At 48.7% G+C, this 20,581-nt stretch overlaps 2 protein-coding genes across 2 annotated transcripts in view; both read right to left on the bottom strand.

Moving 5' to 3' along the window:
* INSIG1 (insulin induced gene 1) overlaps nucleotides 1-20,581 on the bottom strand; it is a 222,088-nt gene that overhangs the window by 167,542 nt on the left and 33,965 nt on the right. The window lies entirely within an intron of this gene.
* On the bottom strand, nucleotides 1,306-10,674 carry HTR5A (5-hydroxytryptamine receptor 5A; the record flags this gene model as incomplete). Its single annotated transcript, XM_081284195.1, has 2 exons — nucleotides 1,306-1,638; nucleotides 9,937-10,674. The coding sequence occupies 2 exons, from the start codon at nucleotides 10,672-10,674 to the stop codon at nucleotides 1,306-1,308; spliced, it is 1,071 nt and encodes a 356-aa protein (XP_081140321.1).

Raw genomic sequence — 20,581 nt, 5'->3', positions numbered from 1 at the left:
TTAACCCACAGATCCTCTGCTCACGTCTGTGGCCATGGTCACTGCAGATGCAGTGAATCAGTGGGGATTTTGCTGAGAACTAACTGTCCTGAGACGGTGACACACTCCTCTGGCCTGAAGGTCCCTGTGGATGAGGGACCATCTGCTCTTGGTGCGAGGTCAGCACACACACACACACTATTCTAGAAAGACAGTGTCTACTATCTCTTCAGATTCTTTGGGGATGTTTTTCTAGGTCCTTTGGCTCTGGAGACGTGGGTGTGGCCAAGTCTTAAGTGGTCATGAATGCCACGGCACCTCGTCCTGCCTGGCCAGTTGGACTGCTGCTCTGTGGAGGGTGGCCACCTGTGGCGTGGTAATGTTTTCCTCATTGCTCACCAGGTCGGCTTCCTGGCAGGAGTTCACAGGCCAACAAAGCAGCAATCACAGATGCATCAAGTCCTGGTAAAGCACACGCGCCTGGTGACCGTGTCCTCGTGGTCACTGGCTGTGCCTCTGTGTTCAAGAACTCCGCAACTTCATAACAGTGGGTTCACTCTGACCCCATGACCCCAGGATGATGGCCTTTGCCCAGAAACACTGAAGGTATTCCATGCACACGAAACCCAGAGCAAATCAGCAAGTTTGGCAGATTCTTTGAAACTAGTCAATTTTTCTGGTGTTTGTGGACAGTTGCTTCAAAAGGGCATAAAATACTAAATTTGGTTCTTAGATCCTATTCCAAGCCGATGGGTCGTGCTTTGGAGTAAGCTACCAATTGGAACACTTGTACTTCCATCGGGTGTGTGTGTGTGTGTAAATGCCACAAACAAAATCTTAAAGCCAAAAGTCACTGTCTCACAGAAGAGGCCATGCCCTTTAATATGTTTGGAGATGATATTTTGTGAGTAAAAACCGTAAATACCCAGTACTCAGTCGGGAGATCTCACCAGACCCCAGGCAGAACCCTGCAACGAGGCTCCTGCAGGAAGCTGGGACGTTGATCTTCTCTCCCCACCGCGTCCCCACCGTGCCCCCATGATGGCTTCTCACTCTGACGTCCCTCCCTCTCCCCTTGCTCTGCCTCCTCCCTTTCCTCCGCCTCCTCCGACAGCCACGCTGGGGTGGGCTTGCAGAGGGAGAGGCTCTTGGCAGGCGAGTGGCTGCCGCAGAACGTGGCAGAGGAGCTGGGCCAGGTGGTGGCACCAGAGCCTCCGGAGGCCTGTCCCTCAGGCAAGTGCAGAACCGAGCCCACCGAGTTCTGAGGTGGGCCTGGGACACCTGGAGGATGTCCCCGGGGCTGTAGGAGAACCGGCCAGCCTTTCCTCAGTGCTGCCTGGAGAAGAAGCTCTTGAAGGCGCTGCTGTAGTTCTTGTTGAAGGCCGTGTAGATGAGCGGGTTGAAGAAGGAGTTGGAGTAGCCAAGCCAGAGGAAGACGCTCTTCCAGGCCGCAGGGACGTCCCAGGAGCAGAGGGGGCTGACGAGCTCGGTGACAAAGAAGGGGATCCAGCAGAGCACGAACACCCCGATGAGGATGCCCACCATGAGGGCCGCCTTCTGCTCCTTCTGCTCCCGCCACGTGTCTCCTTCTGTCTGGAAGGTGACGGTGGCTCGGCGGACCGTGAACGCCATTTGGGGCTGCTGAGCAGAGTTCTTCACCTGCAAGACACAAGCAGAAGCTTTGTGAAGAGCCCCCTTGTCCCACCTGCCAGACGCAGCCAGGCCCAGCCAGGTGCCCCTGGGCTGGCCCTGCTCATCCGCTCTGAGGGAAGGTGTGGGGCTTAGTGTGGGAACCCGAGGCCTGTGGGACCCAACTTGGGACATGGACATAGTGACAGAGCTGGGCTGTCCACTTGCATCTGAGAGGAGGTGGCACGGCAGGGGCATCTGCCTGCTCAGCAGAGGGGACAGCCCTTACGTGTGCCTACTGCAGGCATCTCCACCTGTGGGACAGACTCCAGACTCTGGGACTGCCCTCCTGGTGACTCCCCGGGCCTCTGCAGGGAAGGGTCCTGCAGAGTTGAGCCCTGGCTCACTTCCTTCCCCCAGGAAATGGAATTCCTGGGAAAGAAACTCCTCTCCAGGCCAGTCCTATTTTTAGCTCTCAAGGGAACGGGAACTGAATGGCTGATGAGGTGGCGGCCTGAATTCCAAGGAGTTGCAAGCGATGGATGAACTCACAGATTGAGTCAAACAAAACGCTCGGCTGGTTCTGGGCCAATCGGTGCTTCTCTGGCAGGTGAGACTGAATGGTCTTCCAGACTCCAGCATCCTGTGGCTTCAGAGTATTTTAAAGGAGCTTGTCCTTAAGCAACATGCAGACTTATCAGCACCAGGATTATCAGAAAATATGCCTGGTTGAGTCCAACCGCTTAACCAGTGCGTGGATACATTTATAAATTGGAGTCAAAAGACACTGACAGATCTGTCATTCAGAATATCTGAGATGGAAATAAGAACACTGTGGTTAAAATAATATGGTCAGTGTATGCATTATTCTAGTTGGATGGTAGCCTTGCTGGCATTTGTTAAAAAAGTAAAACATCAAGTGCTGTGCAGTTGAAAAGAAGACAAATATTGGAACAACTAGTTTAGAGCACTGTAATCTTTAACATCAGATATGAGAGGAAGTGAAAAATCCCTCTTCCTGTATCCCGCTCACACCCCAGACAGAACCAGAGTTACCTGTGATCTTATTTATGCACATCTGGGAATGTGTCTCTAGGGACTCATTTGTAGAAATGTGTATGCAATATTCAGCAATAAGGAGACAGGGACACTTACCAATTTCCTAAATAAACTCAACTTCAAAACCATATCAGGGAGAGCATTTTTCCCCATTGTCCAAAAATGAAAAAACAATCCTGGCCAGACTCTCCCACCCCCAGGAAGTTCCCACAGGTGACACTGAGGAGGTGGTCACACTGGGTGGCACGTGTTTTGCTCTGCATCAAAAATCATTTGCATGATTTGCCAGCCGATGGGGTCAGGCTCCCCCAAAAGTGCAGCTCTGAGAACCTCTCAGCCCAAGCAACCCTACCATTCAGATGATGTCAGTTCACTGCTCCTCCCAATGACCCCTGCACTCTGCCACCCAACCCCCATGGATGGCGCACATGCTTCTCTGCTCTGGGGCCAATGCCTGAAGCACAGAGCTTTCTCTTAACAATCGGTGCCATGAATCAGCTGGTCTTTCCATCTTTCCATCTCACCCTTGCACAGTTCTGGTGGTCCCACTCAGGCCCTGAGGACTGTGGCACCCTTGGACCCCAGGTACATTCACTGGGCCCCAACTCCAGCTGCCCTTCAGCTCTGTAGGTAAGTACTGATGCTGGTGGTCTGAGTTCCTCTGAGTCCCCTGGGCTTTGCTGCTCAATGTACTTTACTATCCTAGGGTTTGTAACCAAGTATGTCCTTACACAAGGTCACAAGGCCAAGGTCTTTGTATGAAGTACCTAGGTTTCTGATTGAGAGGTCTACCATTAGGTCATTGACTTAGACCATTACATAAAGCTTTAGACCTATTGTCTGAAGTTGTACCACTAGCAAACATTATTACGCTCTACTGCTGCTGACTTGGGTTTAGCTATGTTTGCCTATATGGACAAAGTCTTGGGTTCAGTTTTTTGTGGGTCTTGGAATGCCTTTTTCTGATGATGATGAAAGTGATTATTCTAGAAGGCATAGGCCTGGTAAGCTTCCAATGCAACTCAAGCAGACCTGAGGGTCAAAGATGCTTTGAGGACTATTAGACAACTGGCCAGCTTGTGAAAAACTAATGGTCAAACTTTGCTTTGGGTCTCCTACAAAACATCTGGGAGAACCATCCTGTCCTGGAAATTTGTGAGTGTGCCACTGTGTTTAATTGGTGTCCAGCTCAATGATGGTTGGGGTAGTAATCGCAAGGCCCCTCCCTGCCTCTATGTGGTCAGAGATCTGAGATCCTGAGGCACTGTTTACAAGTATAAACTGCTGAGCAAGCACAGAGCTTCTGTCCTACGCATCACGGTCAGTCCTGCCAGCCTCAGCCTTACTATATATGTATGACCCCAGCAAACAGGTCCTTAAGAGGCTCAACATCCTAGACTGGCTAAAAAGCAGATTGACAGCCATCTAAAGTCTGTCCAACAAAGCAACTTCAAGGGAGATGTTACCACCCAACAAATCCCCACCCTTCTCACCATCCAAGGGTGATTATGAATGTCTTTCTTGCTGTGTGAGATTCCCTATGACCACCTCTAACTCCACTACAGAACATCAGATCATTCAGCATAAATTTTTAAAGTTAGCTAAAGCAAAGAAGCAAATCAACTTGTAGTAAGTCTTTAAAAATTAAGAACAGGAAATAATTTCTTTAACAAGATGATTGGTTGTAGCAGATGGTAAAGGAAAATAATGAAAGACAAATTTATGACTACATACTAAATATTTTAAAGGCTTGAGGGAAAGTCAACTTTGTTTGATAGAAAAATTCAAGTAGCAAGAATCTTTAGCAATCCTATGTTCCAACTTACAACTGATGTTCAAGGTCATTATCAGAAGACTACTTCTTTCATTCCTGTGACATATACACAAGTTCAACAGGTAGGATCTGCTTCCAGATGAGAGCTGCAGCCCTCTACTTGACCAGACTGTAGTTGATCTAGGCATGAGAATACCTATATATAGCTCAAGAAGTCACTGGAACCTCTGTCCTAGGACAGGAGACCCCACAGCCAGACAGATCCATTGGCATAGAATGCATGAATTCAGATGAATTCTTCCTAGGTTGTCACAAACTTTTATCTTCATACATAAAAGAACATGCTGAGCCATGCTCTATGCAGCTCACTACGAGGTCACACCTGTGGAAGAACAATGACCTATTCTAGTCCCCACTTCATTGAGTCACCAAGGCCTTGCCTCCCTGCCAATTGCCAGCATCAACTAAAGTAGTCAACACTTTAGGGTAGGCCTTTAAATCTTGGGTCACCACATGTAATGTGCCCCAATTGCTAACTAAAATGACCCAATGGTTCCCGCCAGTTGAGTAGTAGTGATTTTCCCTTCCCAGTACCAGCCAGTGCTCAAACAAACAGGACCAGGCAACTCTAAAATCCTCAGCCAATGGAATCACAGCATCCTGATGGTGCTTCTGAAACTGACGTGACTTTGTATAGATTAGACCTTTGCAACACTAGGTCCATGCTCCAACTGACTATTGTTTGGAGATGGATATTTTATTTAATAAATATTAATAAAATGGACAAAACCAGGTTTGATATAAAATAAGCAGTCCAGGGGCTGGGGATGTGGCTCAAGTGGTAGCGCGCTCGCCTGGCATGCGTGCGGCCCGGGTTCGATCCTCAGCACCACATACCAACAAAGATGTTGTGTCCGCGGAGAACTAAAAAATAAATAAATATTAAAATTCCCTCTCTCTCTCTCTCTCTCTCTCTCAAAAAAAAAAAAAAATAAGCAGTCCAGTCTCTCTTATGAAATTCAATTTCCTGCAGAAGTAAAATTGTTCAATGGCTGAACAGTGGCCATTTCCAGGACATGCCAATTTACTCAAATAAAAGAGAAGATTAAAAAGTAAAGTAATGTGGGCTGGGGCTGGGGCTCAGAGGTAGAGCACTTGCCTAGCATACATGAGGCACTGGGCTCAATCCTCAGCACCACATAAATATAAAATAAAGATATTGTGTCCAGTTATAACTAAAAAATAAATACTTTAAAATACTAAAGTAACAACTGTATGTGTTCAGAATAATTCACTTATTTAACATGCTATAGAAGCATCTTCTTCAGGTACTCTTTAAAAAGAATAATGTAAATTACTGGATAACTTGGTGCCACCTAAAATAGTTCTAAACTGAGGGCTTCCAGAGGGCCTCTAATTCAGAAGTGTGGACACTGGTGGCTGACCAAAGCCTTGAAACAAGCAGATGACCCTGGGAATTGGTGATCTTTGGGTAGTACTCATGAACCATGCATCTACAACTACGTTGGAGTTGATCACATTGAAGTTGACCTCCTGCATAGATCCTGGGCCATCATCCTGTGCTGAGGGAAGCTTCTCCATGTTCTCCCAGGAGCCAGGTGAAGTGCCCAACAGAACCATAAATCAGGTCACTCTAGGGTTTACTCTTTAATACTTTCGTGAACTGTATCTCCTTACAAAGTTCCAGAGGATACAACTTTTTCAGTGAAAACACTATGATAGTGACCACATTCATAGAAGTTAGATAAATACAGGTTTTCATTAAAAAAAAAAAAAACGCATAGTGAATAATGCCCATGTTGGTGGCATAGCGAATTTTACAGCCTAGGCTTTAAGGCCATAATAAAGCAGCTTAAGTATCCTAACCCACATGGTCATGATTAATGGAATAGCCTTACATTTCTTTTAGGCAAGCAGAGATAATTCCTTATGCTGTAATTGGATTAATACAGCAGAAAATTATCTATATTTAAGCTAGAAGAAAAGTCAACCTAGATACATAGAAAGATGCCTGGAACCTTTGGGACTTGCTTTCAGAGCAGAACTGGGAGATCTCAGGAGCGTTCAGGAGCTCTTCGGGTCCCTTCCTTATAGTGTGTCTAGTTACACTTGTTTGCTCAGAGTCCAGGACTTCACATGCTTCTGCACAAGGCTGACCTGATGGGTGATTTAACACAAGACTCTTAAAGAAGGCTAAAATCATGCTAATTGATGCGCAGTCCTCCCTGTTCCCAGGGCTGGGGATGGAACCCAGAGCCTTCTGCATGCTAGGCATGTCCTCCCGCACTGAGCCACACTCCTGTCCCTGGACACGCGATCTTATCATCAGCTCTTCACAGGTGAAACCTCACCTTCAAGGAGAACCAAAACCAGGGGTGAAAACGTGGACAGCTCTCCATGGTCTCTCCAGAAGCTTTGGCTACATGAGGTCCAAGAGTGGGGGACTGAAAACTGAATGTTCCGTAGACTGAGGAAAAGACTGAAATGCAGAGCCAACTTTAAGCTGTTCCACTAATCCTGGGCAACTCAGTTTGGTGATGGTGCTTTTACAAACCAGCCTCTGAGTGTCAGCTGCTGAGGGCCATTGCCAAGTAGAAATGACGCATCGAAATTTCCTTGCCAGCGTACCCCATGTTAAATGGACTTGCCTTGGAATTTCGCTGTTGACATTGCATGTAAGGTGACCTTGCTCAAGGACCAGGGCGGATCCGGGTTTAGAGCTGATCAGGTTTGAGGAAGTATCCTGCTCCTTGAGTTTAAGGCGTTCAGGTTTAAGACAAGTTTAGGGCGTTCCTGGTTTAAGACAATATGGGTTTTAAGGAAGTTGGAGGTTGAAGATTATTGCTGCTGGGATTAGGGTGTTCCTGCTGCTTGTTCCCGTTGAGTTCTCGTGAGATTCAAATGGGATTTGGAAAAAAGCCTCATGGAGTAGGTGAATTGGGTGGCGGCAGAACTGGGATTTCCCCTGAACGTGTGTAGAGGCCGGTGTGAGTTCGGGAATAAAGAACTGCTGTTTGAATCTACAAAGCTGTGAGTGGCTCGTGATCTTGTGCCCAGCCAAGACATTGCCAGTCAGCCCCACACCAGGGGTGTGCTCAATGAGCACCCCCAGAGATACAAGCAAACAACAGCTGCTTGCTCAGATGGTGTCGATACCCTCACACCTGAGGGCCGAGCCTGAGCTCCATACCTTCCAGCGCACCCTTAAGACCTGCGTCCTGCTCTCTGCTCAGGGGGGCATGCCTGACCAGCCTGGCTGTCTGTCATATTGCTTCAGAGCTTCAGGAGTGGCCCCTCATCCTGTGCAAGGACAGGCCAGTTGGTCTTGTGTGGCAGTTCCCAGCAGAGGGTCTCACATAGGTTAGGGCTTCAGCATAAATTTGAATAAAACTCAGCAGATAAAGAAACTAGGAAGATGGGATGTGGTCTCCCTAGGTAACACAGCTAGCTGGTGGTAGAACTGTATTTAGAAATTTTGACACCCATTATCACAGAGCAATCAGGAAGCCTGGTTTGTAATTAACCCTTCAACATAAGGACCAAGGCAGCCCTGCATCATGTGCAGAGCCCTGGATCATGCAGAGGCCTTGCAAACCACAGGATCTGACTCCAAAAGTAATCTGGCAAAGAGAGCAAAAACAAGGTGTGTGTGTGTGTGTGTGTGTGTGTGTACGCACGTGCACACACACACACACACACACACACACAGATGACATAATGCTTTTGCTTCCCCTATCATCAAAGCAGAGAGATAGAGCAGTGCTCTTTCTTGTACAATAAGTCTTGAATTAGAACTTCAATTAATTTTGCTTCCTAAAGCTGTGTGTGGTGCTAACTGAAAACCATGTTTGCCTGGATGAGCATCCTGGCTGAAGAAGGTTCATGTGAAGAAGGCCCTTGGAGGTGGCCCGTCCTCTTGCTCCTGACCTGGAATTTGGGTGGACAGTCACACACATGGAGCTGGCTCAGGGCTCTGTAGTGGAAGCCCTAGCATTTATACCTGGCCGTACTCCTTGTATCATGTAGAAATTCAACAGATCAGAGTTTCCAAAATGTGGCACTGTGGACGTTTGGTCTGAGGTGGCTAGTCTGTGCATCACGCATGTTGGGCAGCAGCCCTGGCCTCTCTGCACAAATGCCATTGGCACACCTGCCCAGATGTCAGATGTCTCCAGATAGTCAGGATTCCCTGGGTTGCAATATCACCCTGGGCTGAGGACACGATATCCTCTGGTCCCTTTTTCCTTCTTTCTTTTAGAATAATACTTTCCCCTTCTTCCCCTAGCCACAACTTTGGTCCCTCTAAGCTTGAATGACTCGGTATGGACAGAATGAGGTACTGACTACAGGAAATGCAGCCACATGCAGGGCTCCAGAGGGGCGTCCATCTCCCTCACCAGAGAAAACTCTTCATGTGCAAAGACCACGTGTTATCATTCCTTGACTTGTTGCATCAAGCCATAATGTGCATACATACACTTATAAATTAATTGTATTTGTGGTCCTGGAGCCAATAACAACTTAAATATGTGACTGAGGTTCAAAGGGGCATCCTTGGTCATGAAGAGGGGAAGGGTGGGGAGTCTCCACATCCAGTGGATTCTGCTTTCCTGTAACTTCAGAATTTTGATTCACAGGGTCAGATTACGAAGAGTTAACAAAAAGCAGGGAAGCAAGTGTGGGAGAAGATGAGAAAAGGCTTCACTGTTGTCACATATTCGGTGCTGCTTGTAGGGAGCAGGGGAGTTATCTGCCCTGGTTTTTAATTTCCTCCTGCAGTTTCACTCCTGATCAGGAAGGCAGACAAGTGGCCCTCAGCTGCATATGCAGCCTTATGGGGCCATGGGGACAGACCCAGAAAGTAGCCCCACAAGGCAACAGAAGCAGACAGCAGATGCAGGCACTGAGACCATTGTAAACATCTTTAATCTTATGCCAGGAGGCAAGGATGCTTACAATGACAGCTCGTAGCCTAGGAGATGCCGTATTTACAAATTCAGTTGCTATAATTTGCAAAGAACAAAGGGCTGAAACAAAACCCTAAGCTGTTGTGACTGATACGTGGCAATCTTTCTAGCAATCATGCTCACTTCCTGCCCAAGGGTATCCTGCTCTCAGGGCAGGAAGATGCAGGTTTTTCCAGGGTATTGACTCAGTGTACCCCAGACACCAGCTTTTTCGGATGTTCTAAATGGTGTTTCAGACCCACATGGTTTTAGTGCCAGAGGGGATCAAGCAGAACATGGAGCTCAACCCCCTCATTTTATATGTACGGCAATAATCCCTCAGAGCCACAAATGACATGCGTAGCTCTGCACCACGGGAGGTCTGGTGTTCACTTTCTCTTTCCAGGATATCTGCCCCCCCCCCCCCAACCAAAAAGTTATTTTTTCTGCATCATGGGGGAGGAGTAGGAGAGATAAACCCTGCACAGTTGCAAGTGAAGTATTTTTAAGGGTCGTTGCAGCACCCACCTCCACAACTTCAGGTTCAGGTGAGACTCTGTTGGTCTTCCTGGAGCCCCCGCGGAACTTGGAGGCCTTGTAGATCTTCCAGTAGACGAAGAGCACCACGCACAGCGGCAAGTAGAAGGCGCCCACGGTGGAGAAGATGGTGTAGGAGGGCTCACGGCTGACCTGGCACTCCTCACTGTGTTCAGAATATGTCTCCCCCCAGCCGAAAAGCAGCGGGGCCAGAGAGATGACAGCCGAGAGTGCCCAGGTAAGCATGATCATCACTTTGGAGATGCGCTTGCGGGCGCGGAGCGTGTACTCCAGGTGGCGCGTGATGGACCAGTAGCGGTCCAGGGCTATGGCCGTCACATTCCAGATGCTGGCTGTGCAGCAAAGCACGTCGCACGCGATCCACAACTGGCACAGACGTCGGCCCAGCTGCCAGCGGCGCCCCGACAGCTCATGCACCAGACTCAGCGGCATGACCAGCGCGGCCACCAGCACGTCCGAGATGGCCATGGAAGCCACCAGGTTGTGTGGCACACGGTGGAAAGTGCGCACTCGGAGGATAGTCGCCAGCACCAGCAGGTTCCAGGCGAACGTGGCCACTACCAGAAAGCCTAGCAGGGTCAGAACAAGCACTCCGAAGACCGAGGGGAGGGGTGGGCTGGGGCGCAGGTTTTCCGCACCAAGACTGCGGTTGGGCTCCAGAAAGGAGGCAGTGGAGAGGGAAAAGGTCAAGTTCACAGGCAAATCCATCTCGGGACCAGAACACCGGCCACGGTGCTCGCACAAAGGGTGTTCAGGGGACTCAAGGTGGCCACTGCCCCCAGAGCCAGTGTGGGCGCTGGCAACCTCTAGTCAGTGGCAAGCTTTCTGGGCAGCGCCGTGAATGGGGCCCAGCCTCCTGCCGGTGAGCGTCCGGGAGAGATGGAGTGAGAGGGGGGAGGCGGGCTGCAGGCGGGGTCTCGGAGAGCAGGGTCAAGGAGCTGAGCCTCCCACCAGGGCCGCCTAAGAGGCGACTCGTCCCGGGTGCCTCACCTCCGCGGAGACGCTGTCCGGTCGCTCGGAGCCCAACGTCTCGCGGGTCGGCCCCGCGGCTTGTGGGTGCCCGGAGCGGGGCTGTGCGTCAGGGCGGACGCTCTCCCAGGGCTGCCCGGTGCCCGCGCTTCTCCGGGCAGCGGCCGAGCTGCGCGCGGGGAGGCCGGACAGGTGCCTGCTCCCTGGGAACTGCCTTCTGCCCTGCCCCTGTCCGGTGCCCACCGCGCGTCTGGGGCGGCGGCTCAGAGAGCGAACGACGCGCCCCCCGGACCTGCCTGATCAAAGTGGGGATCCAGCCCGACGTCAGAAGTCAGCTGACCACCCCTCTCCCGGCTCGCGGCTCTGGCGCTGTCCGCGGTGCTGCCGCCTCCCCCGCCCCAGCGCGCGATTGGCGCTGTCCACGGTCCTGTCGCTCTTGTGTGAAGCGGGTCCCCTGCGGGGAACAAGTTGGCCAAAGAACTTTCCCGAGCCTTTCCTCCGACCACCCCGCACACGTCCCTCGGGAGGAGGTCTGGAGGGTGCTGGTGTCCGCGTGCCAACCCCGAGTGAGGCGTCCGGGGCATTCTCCTCCAGATCCCAGCATAGGAGTGCTTCTGTCTCACACTAGACGCAGTCTTTTCTTTAAAGGACTGTTTTCTTTAAAGGGGAAAAGGCAAGGTGGCATTTTTGGCTGTTTCCAGAGGTGGCTGAGGTTTAGGAGCTGCGATGCTCCACAGCCTTCCTCAAATCTGCGGGGTCCCCAGGGGCTCTGCTGCCTTGCTGCTGAGAAGGGAAAGGTGAATGCACCGTGTTACATAAGCTCCATGGCACTCAGGAAAGCAGAGGAGCATTGAACTCTTCCCTCAAGTGCACATATAGACAACTACACAAGCACCCACAGAACAGCCTGCCCCAAATCCTGACTTCAAGCACCCACAGAGAGATGCGTGATCCAGCAAGATGAAAGAAGATGAAATTTACATGACAGAACAGTCGGTGGCATTAAATATTTTAAAAATTGCATTCAAAGGGTTTTATGAAATCTCATACATTTACAAGTAACCTTGGCCCGAAGGCTTTAAACTATTTCAAAATGATAAATATTTTTTTTCTAAGATTCTGCTTGTAACAGAGTAAAGCATCAAGAGAATGCACTGAGGACACAGGCACTCCTCCTGTGGGGGAGGGTACTCTGAGGAAAGGCTGGTGAAAATATTATTCATTGAAAACAGGAGTATTCCCGGGCTGCTTCACCAAACACCCTTTGAAATGACCTCGTGAGAAGTGTTGCAGCGTGTGGCTGTGATCAAGAAGCAGGCTCACGCTTGCTTAGAGCACGACACCTTCTAGGGTCATAAAATCAACTGGGATGAATTCTAAACTGTAAATCTCCTTTGGAAAAAATTCCCTGGGGCTGGGGATGTGGCTCAAGTGATTGCACACTCACCTAACATGCATGAGGCTCTGGGTTCAATTCTCAACACCACATAAAAATAAAATAGAGATATTGTGTCCACTTAAAAAACTAATAAACAAATAAATAAATATTTTAAAAAGAACAAAGATTATTAAAAAAGTTAAATAAAAGTTGATAGTGATTGTTATTATTTAAAAAAAAAGAAAAGAAAGAAAAATTCCCTAAACAATTCTGCATCTGGGTTCAGGAGTCAGTGACCTGCGGGGCAGCATGAGCAGTGGGGGCCTTGGTGTAGCTCTCCACTTAGATCTTCGGAGGCAGTGTGGGCTGGTGATGGTCTCCCGTGCCCAAGGGGCACAGCCTCTGAAGGATACCTAAGTGAGCAGCAGTCCAGGCCCGGACAGCTGGGGACATTTTTGGAGACTTTGAAGTGGCGTGAAGATGGGAACTGAACGGAGTGCCCGCACTAGGAGAGTCAACAGATTCTCTCCAGAAGAAGAGAGAGACTCTGTCCAGTGTGTCACACACAGACACAGGCAGGAAACCAGAATGTCACAGCTTTTAATCTTAAAGCATGGGCCCAATATCAGTTGATAAAAATCTTAAAAGGCAGCATCAAGGGACAGAACTTCCTGGGTTAGCACCTGTTATGGGTGAACATATCCCTGATCCCCCCAAAATCATACGCGGATGCCCTAATCCCCAGAACCTCAGAGTGTAACTGTATTTGGAAATGGGCTCTTTAAAGGGGTGGTTAATTAAAAATGAGGCCATTAGGGTGGATCTTCACACAGTCTGACTAAGGTGCTTATTTTAAAAGGATATTTGGAGACACATGGTGGCGCCAGGGCTGAGGGTGCAGCGAAAATGCCATGTGAGGGTACAGCAAGAAGTGGCCCTGCGCAGGCCAAGGAGGGAGGACTCAGAACAAGCCTGCCGACACCTGGCTCTCGGACTTCCAGGCCCCAGAACTGTGAGCAAAGACATTCCTTATGTCAGAGCCATCCAGTCTGTGACATTTGGCTGTCACACTCCCAGCAAATGAGCACACCACCCAGCAAAACCCTTGCAGAAGGTACTAGCAGATGATGGAAGGCGGCACCAGGCTGGGTGGGGTCACTGGCACTCACAGACCACAGGATGTCGACTCAGACCTGTTCCTTAGAGGATCCAGTTTGTAGCCCCCTCACTATCATCAGAGGGCAAGCCCAGATGTCTACGGTGGCTACTTGAAGTCTGTGATCAAGCCACATCATAGGCATATAGAAAAACACTCGTTTTACGTCTTCTACCATGGGACAGTGTGCATCTGTTTCATTCAGATTGGAGCTGATTCTTAAGCTACATGTTTGGAAATGAGAAAAAATAAATAATGCACCACATAGCCTGACTTTATCCCCCTTACAAGAATGCTGTGGGCCAGAGTTTTCCTACCCACGCTATCCATCACAATGTTATGAAATCACTGAGTCTTTAAGGGTGGCTCTAATTATATAAAATCTTCATTATGTACCAAGCATTAAATAAGTGTCCCTTTATGATTATACCTCAAATTTTTTTGTGGACTACTGTTGGCCCTATTTTATAATTGGGGAAACTGTGTCTTAGAGATAAAGTGACTTGCCCCAAATCAAATGATGTTTGAATTTGAAAGTCACTTTAAGACTGAGCTCTGCTTCTGTGGGTTTTACTGTATTAATAATCAGGATGTCACCATCGTTGCAAGCTGAGCCCTCGCTCTGTCAGTGCAGACTGCCATAAACACAACAAAGAGACTGGGTGGCTTAAACAGCAGAAGTTTATATTCTCACAGTATTGGAGGCTGAAAATCCAAGATCAGGGTGCCAGCACTGTCACATTCTGGTGGGGGCTCTCTTCTGGCTTGGACATAGCCACTTTCTCCCTCTGTCCTCACATGGTAGAGGGGGAGGAGAGAGGCCAGAGTCCTATTGGACTAGGTCTCCACCCTTATGATGTCATTTAACCTTACTTACCTCTGAAAGATTCTCTCTCCATAAATGGTCACACCGGGGGTTAGGGATTCAACATATGAATCCACAGAAGCATGATTTGGTCCATGGGCACCCCAAAGACCACTTACTGTTTTCAGAAATGACAAGGGAAAGATCAAATCAACATACAGAATTCTTGATCATTCCCAACCAACTTTTTCAAGTACAGTAAAATATAGGAATAGCTAGAGAAGCCATTTCTAATGTTTACCTTCTCCATGTGCATAACAAAATCCAGGAAAATCCAAGCTTTCTGTCTATTAAGAAGAACTTCTGTGGATAGAGTGACTGGCATGCATGCAGGCTACAACTTAAGGGGGAGTGTTCCACACACTTTTTAAAAAGTTGCTTACCCCTGTTTATATATGAAAAGCTTATTTTCTTATCCATTGAGGTTATTTAAACATAGACAACAATCATGTGTCACTATGCTGAAAGTTAAAGAGCAAGGGTGGGCTGGGGCTATAACTCAGTTGGTAGAGTGCTTGCCTTGCATGCACAAGGCCCTGGGCTCAATCCCCAGTGCGCGCCCGCACACACACACACACACACACACACACACACACAAAAGCAAGGGTGCCACTGCAATGGGGGGGGGCACTGCTTTTCCTGTGTGACCTCTGAGGAGCCATGTACCTCATGCAAACTGAGTCTGCTGGTGACATGGTAACAAGATGTTGGTAAAGTACACAATCTTTCTTTTTCAAAGGATAAAAAGAAACTAATGGAAGAAATTGTCAAACCACACCCCATAGATTGTTTCACACACTTGATATTCATGTGCCCAATTTTGAGACCATTAACTATATATTATTCTCTGGTTCCAGCAGGAACATAGGACCACACATGTAGACTGGATTGATGTGAAGATGTAGCCAGGGTTGAGGGCCATCACTGGGAGCAGGCTTGGGGACATCTGCTGCATTCTTTAAGCTTGAGCTCATAATTGGACCCTAATGCCAAGCCTTTCTGAGTCGACAGAATGGCTGTGTGTTTGTTGGTTCTTGGTGGTGGATTATTTCTTGAGATGGGATTTTACTGATCTTGGGCTTGAGCTCATGATATCCTTGTCTCAGCCTCCTGAGTAGCTGGGATTACAGATGTGCACCACTGTGTGGGCCACACCTCCATTTCAATTAAGAGCTATTGAGCTGCCCACACTGTAGGCAATCTAGTATGTTGGGTAATTAATTTCTGAGGTTATTAAACTTCTTTATTGTTGTTTTCTTGTGACACCCAGAAAAGAGCCTAAAAATATGTTAAGCTCTCATAGACATTGGATCATATAAGAATCATCATAAAGCCTGGGGCTGGGGCTCAGTAGTAGCACACTTGTCTGGGTTGAATTCTCAGCACCACATATAAATAGATAAAGGTCTATTAATAACTAAAAAACCTATTTTTAAAAAAAAGAATTATCATAAAATCATCACCTGAGTAAACTACTGTTTGGGCTTTTAATGGAGGAACAAGCAAGAGTGGAAACACTGTAATACAAAAATTAACCCCCTGGGGGTGCCTCAGAGTGGTGTTACACTTTTTTTAAAAAAAGCAATTGTTCTACTCAAGGCAGAACATCCAGAATGGATAGATGTCAGGTTGTTACTGAAGTCTTATAGAAATTAGCTTAGGACACTGTTTTGGAAACTGTCACTAAAGGCTGATGAAGGGCTCCTCCCATAATTATTGCAACCGGGTCAAGTGGCAGCCAGGAGAGGCCAATCCACAGAGCTGGGAAGGTAGTGTAATGAGCATAGTGGCTCTTCATTCCACTGGGCACTCAAGAGGAGAATTGCTTAATTTGTGCACTTGAAAAGAATCAGGGATGGATGGCCTAGAAGGTGACTATAGGTAGCCTAATAATGAAGCCATAATCACCTGCCCAGTCATCAGACCTTCTTGGGCCGAAGGTGTATATGAGGCACAACCCCTACAACACAGGATCAAGAGTCTTCAGTAGAAAGAGCCTCAGTCCCCTTCTTCAGAGAACCTACAGCTGTATGCACGGGTGACTGTGCCTCTGGAAAGGAAATATCCAGACTTCTGAGGACTGTTGGGCACAGAGTCTGACTCAACATTCATACCAGGAGTCCACTGTGGCCTCCCCAGAGAAGCAGAGGAGAGGCCAGCTAGGAAACAGAGCCAGGTACAGGTCCAGCTCGGGGTGGGTGCACTGGCCAGTGGATCCCCTATGCCCAGCTCACTTCTTTAGACCCCATGGTCACCACTGGAATGCATATCATGGTCATCAGCACAATCCCACAGTGGTGTCCTGGCCTGTGATCCTGCTTTCTGAGAGGAATGGAAAACAAAAAGCTATTTCATACATAGGGAACCCAAGGGGATGTCTCCAAAACCTCACCCAATCTGGGAGCCAAGAGAGTAAAGCGAAACAAAACCGCTCAGGGCAATCTAAGGGGAATGGCAAACCTCTAGGTCTTAGGCACACCCAGTTCACCATTTGGTCCCTATGAAAACTGGCTGGACCCTGACAGGTGCCTGTGGTCTCCCACAGACCTACCCGAGTGTCACCCCAGCTGTGCAGGCTGTGCAGAGTTGACCGTGTGGGCACATTTGTAGGAGTGAAGCAACACAGTGCTGTTTTCATTCCTCTCAGAAAGCAGGATCAAGGGCTGGGGTGCAGCTCCGTGGTAGGGCACTTGCCTGGCTCTGTGAGGCCCGGGTTCAATTCCGAGCTCTGCAAAAAGAAAAGAGCAAGCAAGCAGGTCCAACCCGCCCGGAACAGGCAGCGGCGAGCATGAGAGCTCAGGCCTGCTAACCCCTGTCTCTGTCACAGACTCCCCTGAAGTCTGGATAGTTCCTTTCCAGAGGCACAGTCACCCATGCAGGCTCCTTTATTTCGATGGTTTTCAAAGTGTGGTCCATAACCCTCGGTGTCCCCAATGCTTCCAGGGGCTGCACGGGTGAGACCATTTCACAACAATACTGAGGTCCCACCTGCTCTCCCCTGAGGGTGCACACCTGATGACACCCCTCCTGGGCAGCTGTGCAGAACAGGGGACGCTCACCAGCGTTCTTCACCACCCTACGCTCAGGACAAGAAGTGGCCAGCTTCCCTTAAGAAGACCTTAGGGACACAATGAAGTCATGAGTTGTGTTAAACCTTGACCTTTGATGCACGTTCTCCTGATACTCTGCATAGCAAATTGCAAAGTTTGCACCCAGGCTTCTGGTGCACGCTGGAGGAAGGCACTGCGTTGAGGACAAGCGCTGGGATGATGCATGTTTCCAGTGAGTTACCAGTTCTATGACACACTGCTCCTACTGGGCAGCTCTCTCCCCAGAAAAGCCACCTTGTTCCCGTGACTCAACACCCGGCAGTCCACTGTGGCCTCCCCGGAGAAGCAGGGGAGAGGCCAGCTGGTAAACAGAGCCAGGTATAGGCGGGGGCAGCTGCGCAGGGTTTGGGGAAGATATTTTCTACAAAATATTTTCTACAAAAAGTGAGCCTTCAATTTAAGGAAAACAACCAGCAATGCTTGTTGCCCAACAGGGCCCAGCAGCGCACACCTGTAAGTCTAGCTTCTCAGAGACCAAGGCAGGAGGATCGCAACTTCAAGGCCAGCCTGGCCAACTCAGAGACCCTGTCTCAACAAAGTGTTTAAATAAATAAATAAATAAAAAGGACTGGGGCTGTAGCTCAGTGGTAGAACTCCCTTGGTTTAAACCTCCAGAACCAGAAAAAAAAGTGTTGCCCATAACAAAATTTGAGTCTTCACATGAAAATTTCCATTTTGAGAAACTCATCTCCACCACTGTGAGCTTGATACCTTCCTAATATTTTAAGGCCCTTCTGATGAGATGGTGGTGATATTAACAAATATGATTTTTTGACATTGTATTATGAAACGTGTAATATCTGGAAAAGCTGGATAATTTAGTAAACTAATATTATCCAAATGTCCACAGTCTGATGCTACAAAACGATGAATAAAAGTCATTCCAGAAGGCAAAATAGATAGGAGTTTAATATGACAGATCACAAAAAGTGCATGAAGGATTTCAGGCTCCACACTGCACAAACATTTAAGAAAGTACCATTCACTGAGTTCTAATATAGCATCCCAGAAAATATCTAAAATTATCTGAGAAATCTATTAAAAATACTTGTCTATTTTTTCAGTTATATATCTGTGTGAGGTTGGAGTTTCTTCACAACTTAAACCAAAATAGCAAATCCCAACAGATGGAATGTGGAGACAGATGAGATTCCAGCTGTCCGGGAGAGATTTACAAAAATGCTAAACAGTGTACTTTTTGGTTTTATAAAAGGTAGTTATTTTCATAAAGATGTGTCTTCTATGTAAACACGTGACGGTTTGTTATTTTTAGTGAATTAATGCACAAACAGGTTTAAAATGACTCCACATAAATATATATTCCAGAAAATATAAAGATACAACTCATGAAAATGAAAGCTCTTTGGAGTACTCAAAATTTTAAAGACCATAAAGGGGTCCTGAGGCCAAAATATTTGAGACTTGCTGTTCAAGGCACTCATCAGAATGTCCCAGTGCCCCACTCTTTGGTGTACCCTGGTGATAGGGGCTGAAGAGCAGGAAGAGAACTGTCAGTGTGCTAGAGTCCTTAGGAAAATACCTGGGCTCCAAAGGCAGCAACCAACCCTTCCAAGATTCAGACACACTCCGTCGTGGATAATTCTAGTGTCACCTTGACTGGACTAAGGGACGTTCAGATAGTTGGTAGAACATTCTCTCTGGGTGTGTCTCTGAAGGTTTCTAGAAGAGATTGGCGTGTGAGTCAGTGAACATTGTAGATATGTGCCTGTCGGTGAGGATGGGCCCTGACCGGTCAGCTGAGACCTGGAAGGAACAAAAAGGCAGAGGAGGGGGGAATTGTCACTGTGCATGCGCTCGCTCGTGCGCTCTCTCTCTCTCTCTCTCTCTCTCTCTCCCCCTCTCCCCCTCTCCCTCTCCCTCTCCCTCTCCCCTTCTCTGTGTCTCAGAGCTGGGACACCCTTCTTCTAGTGCCCTTGGACATCATCTGGCCTTTGGACTCAAAGACTTGTCTTTGCAGCGCCCTTCACTGTGGACCTAGAAGGAGCACAGCTTCCATTGGGTGTCATGGTGACAGTCCCATTTAACTGTTCACCGAGGGCTGCTTATGCCAACCGGCTAGCAGGCAAAGAGGAGTCGCTAACCAGCAGGAGGACATGAGGAGACGGTGGGGCATGGGGAAGGACAGCGTGGCCTGACCCTGGGCACGGCGTCGCTCCCCTGAGATGACCGTGCAGCTATGGGCGGTCGCGTGTCTGAGGTGGGGGCTTCCCCTGCATGGTCTGGAATTCTCTTCGGGGTTGTCCAGCTTTCTCACTTTAACTGCAAGATGGCCCAGATCCCCCTCACAGAATGAGGCGGAGTTGTGAGGGCCTGGGTCCCTCTGAGAGCCCTGAGTGGGGTCTCTTCCCCATGCCTGGTCTCCTGCCTAACACAACAGTGAGTGGCCATGTGGGGAGAATGGCCCTGCCTCAGCTTGGGTCAGCTCTGCTGGGCAATTCCTGCTGGAAGCTCCCTGCAGGATGCTGGCCAGCTCTTCCCTCTGCACCTGCATCCTGCTTCCTCGCCGGCTCCTCCTGAGTGGACTCCGGTAAGCCTGCCCTCTGTCCTCTGCTCAGAGTCTGTTCCAGGGAGCACAGCCTAAGTTCCCCGCAGGGAAGACCTTCTGTTGTTAAAAGATGGGTCCCCACTCTCTGCTAACGTCTCTCACAGCACTTGGCAAGCACTGGTGCCGAGGTGACCCTAAACACAGAGCCTGGGATCACTGACTGTCTGAAGAAGCAGCATCCTGTTGCTCAGCTGTTTCTATTGGACAAAGTTACTCCAACAGAATTTTTGAGATGAGACTGAACTGCAGTTTGTAGGAGAGTGGGACAACTCGTATTTATTTCAGCTTTGACATTTCCTGTGACGTGAGGAGCTCACAGGATCCTCACGCAGTTGCGAGGTTAGTAGTGCTGAAGCATCACCTCGGGTGGCGAGCAGAGGGGGCAAGGCTTCTGCCAACACACTGCATTTTTCACTCTCAGAGCAGGTGCAAAAAACACCCTGATCTCAGTTTGCTTTTCTCCCCCTCATGTTCCTCAAGGATCGGAATAAAATCAAAAGAACAGCAGCCATGGGGGAAGGGAATGGGGATAGTCTGCTCACGTTTCTGTCGCCAGTTCTCCTAACAGGCC

Source organism: Spermophilus citellus, assembly GCF_964194105.1.
Source record: "Spermophilus citellus genome assembly, chromosome: 3".
NCBI lineage: Eukaryota > Metazoa > Chordata > Mammalia > Rodentia > Sciuridae > Spermophilus > Spermophilus citellus.
This window is presented reverse-complemented; position numbering and strand designations above follow the sequence as displayed.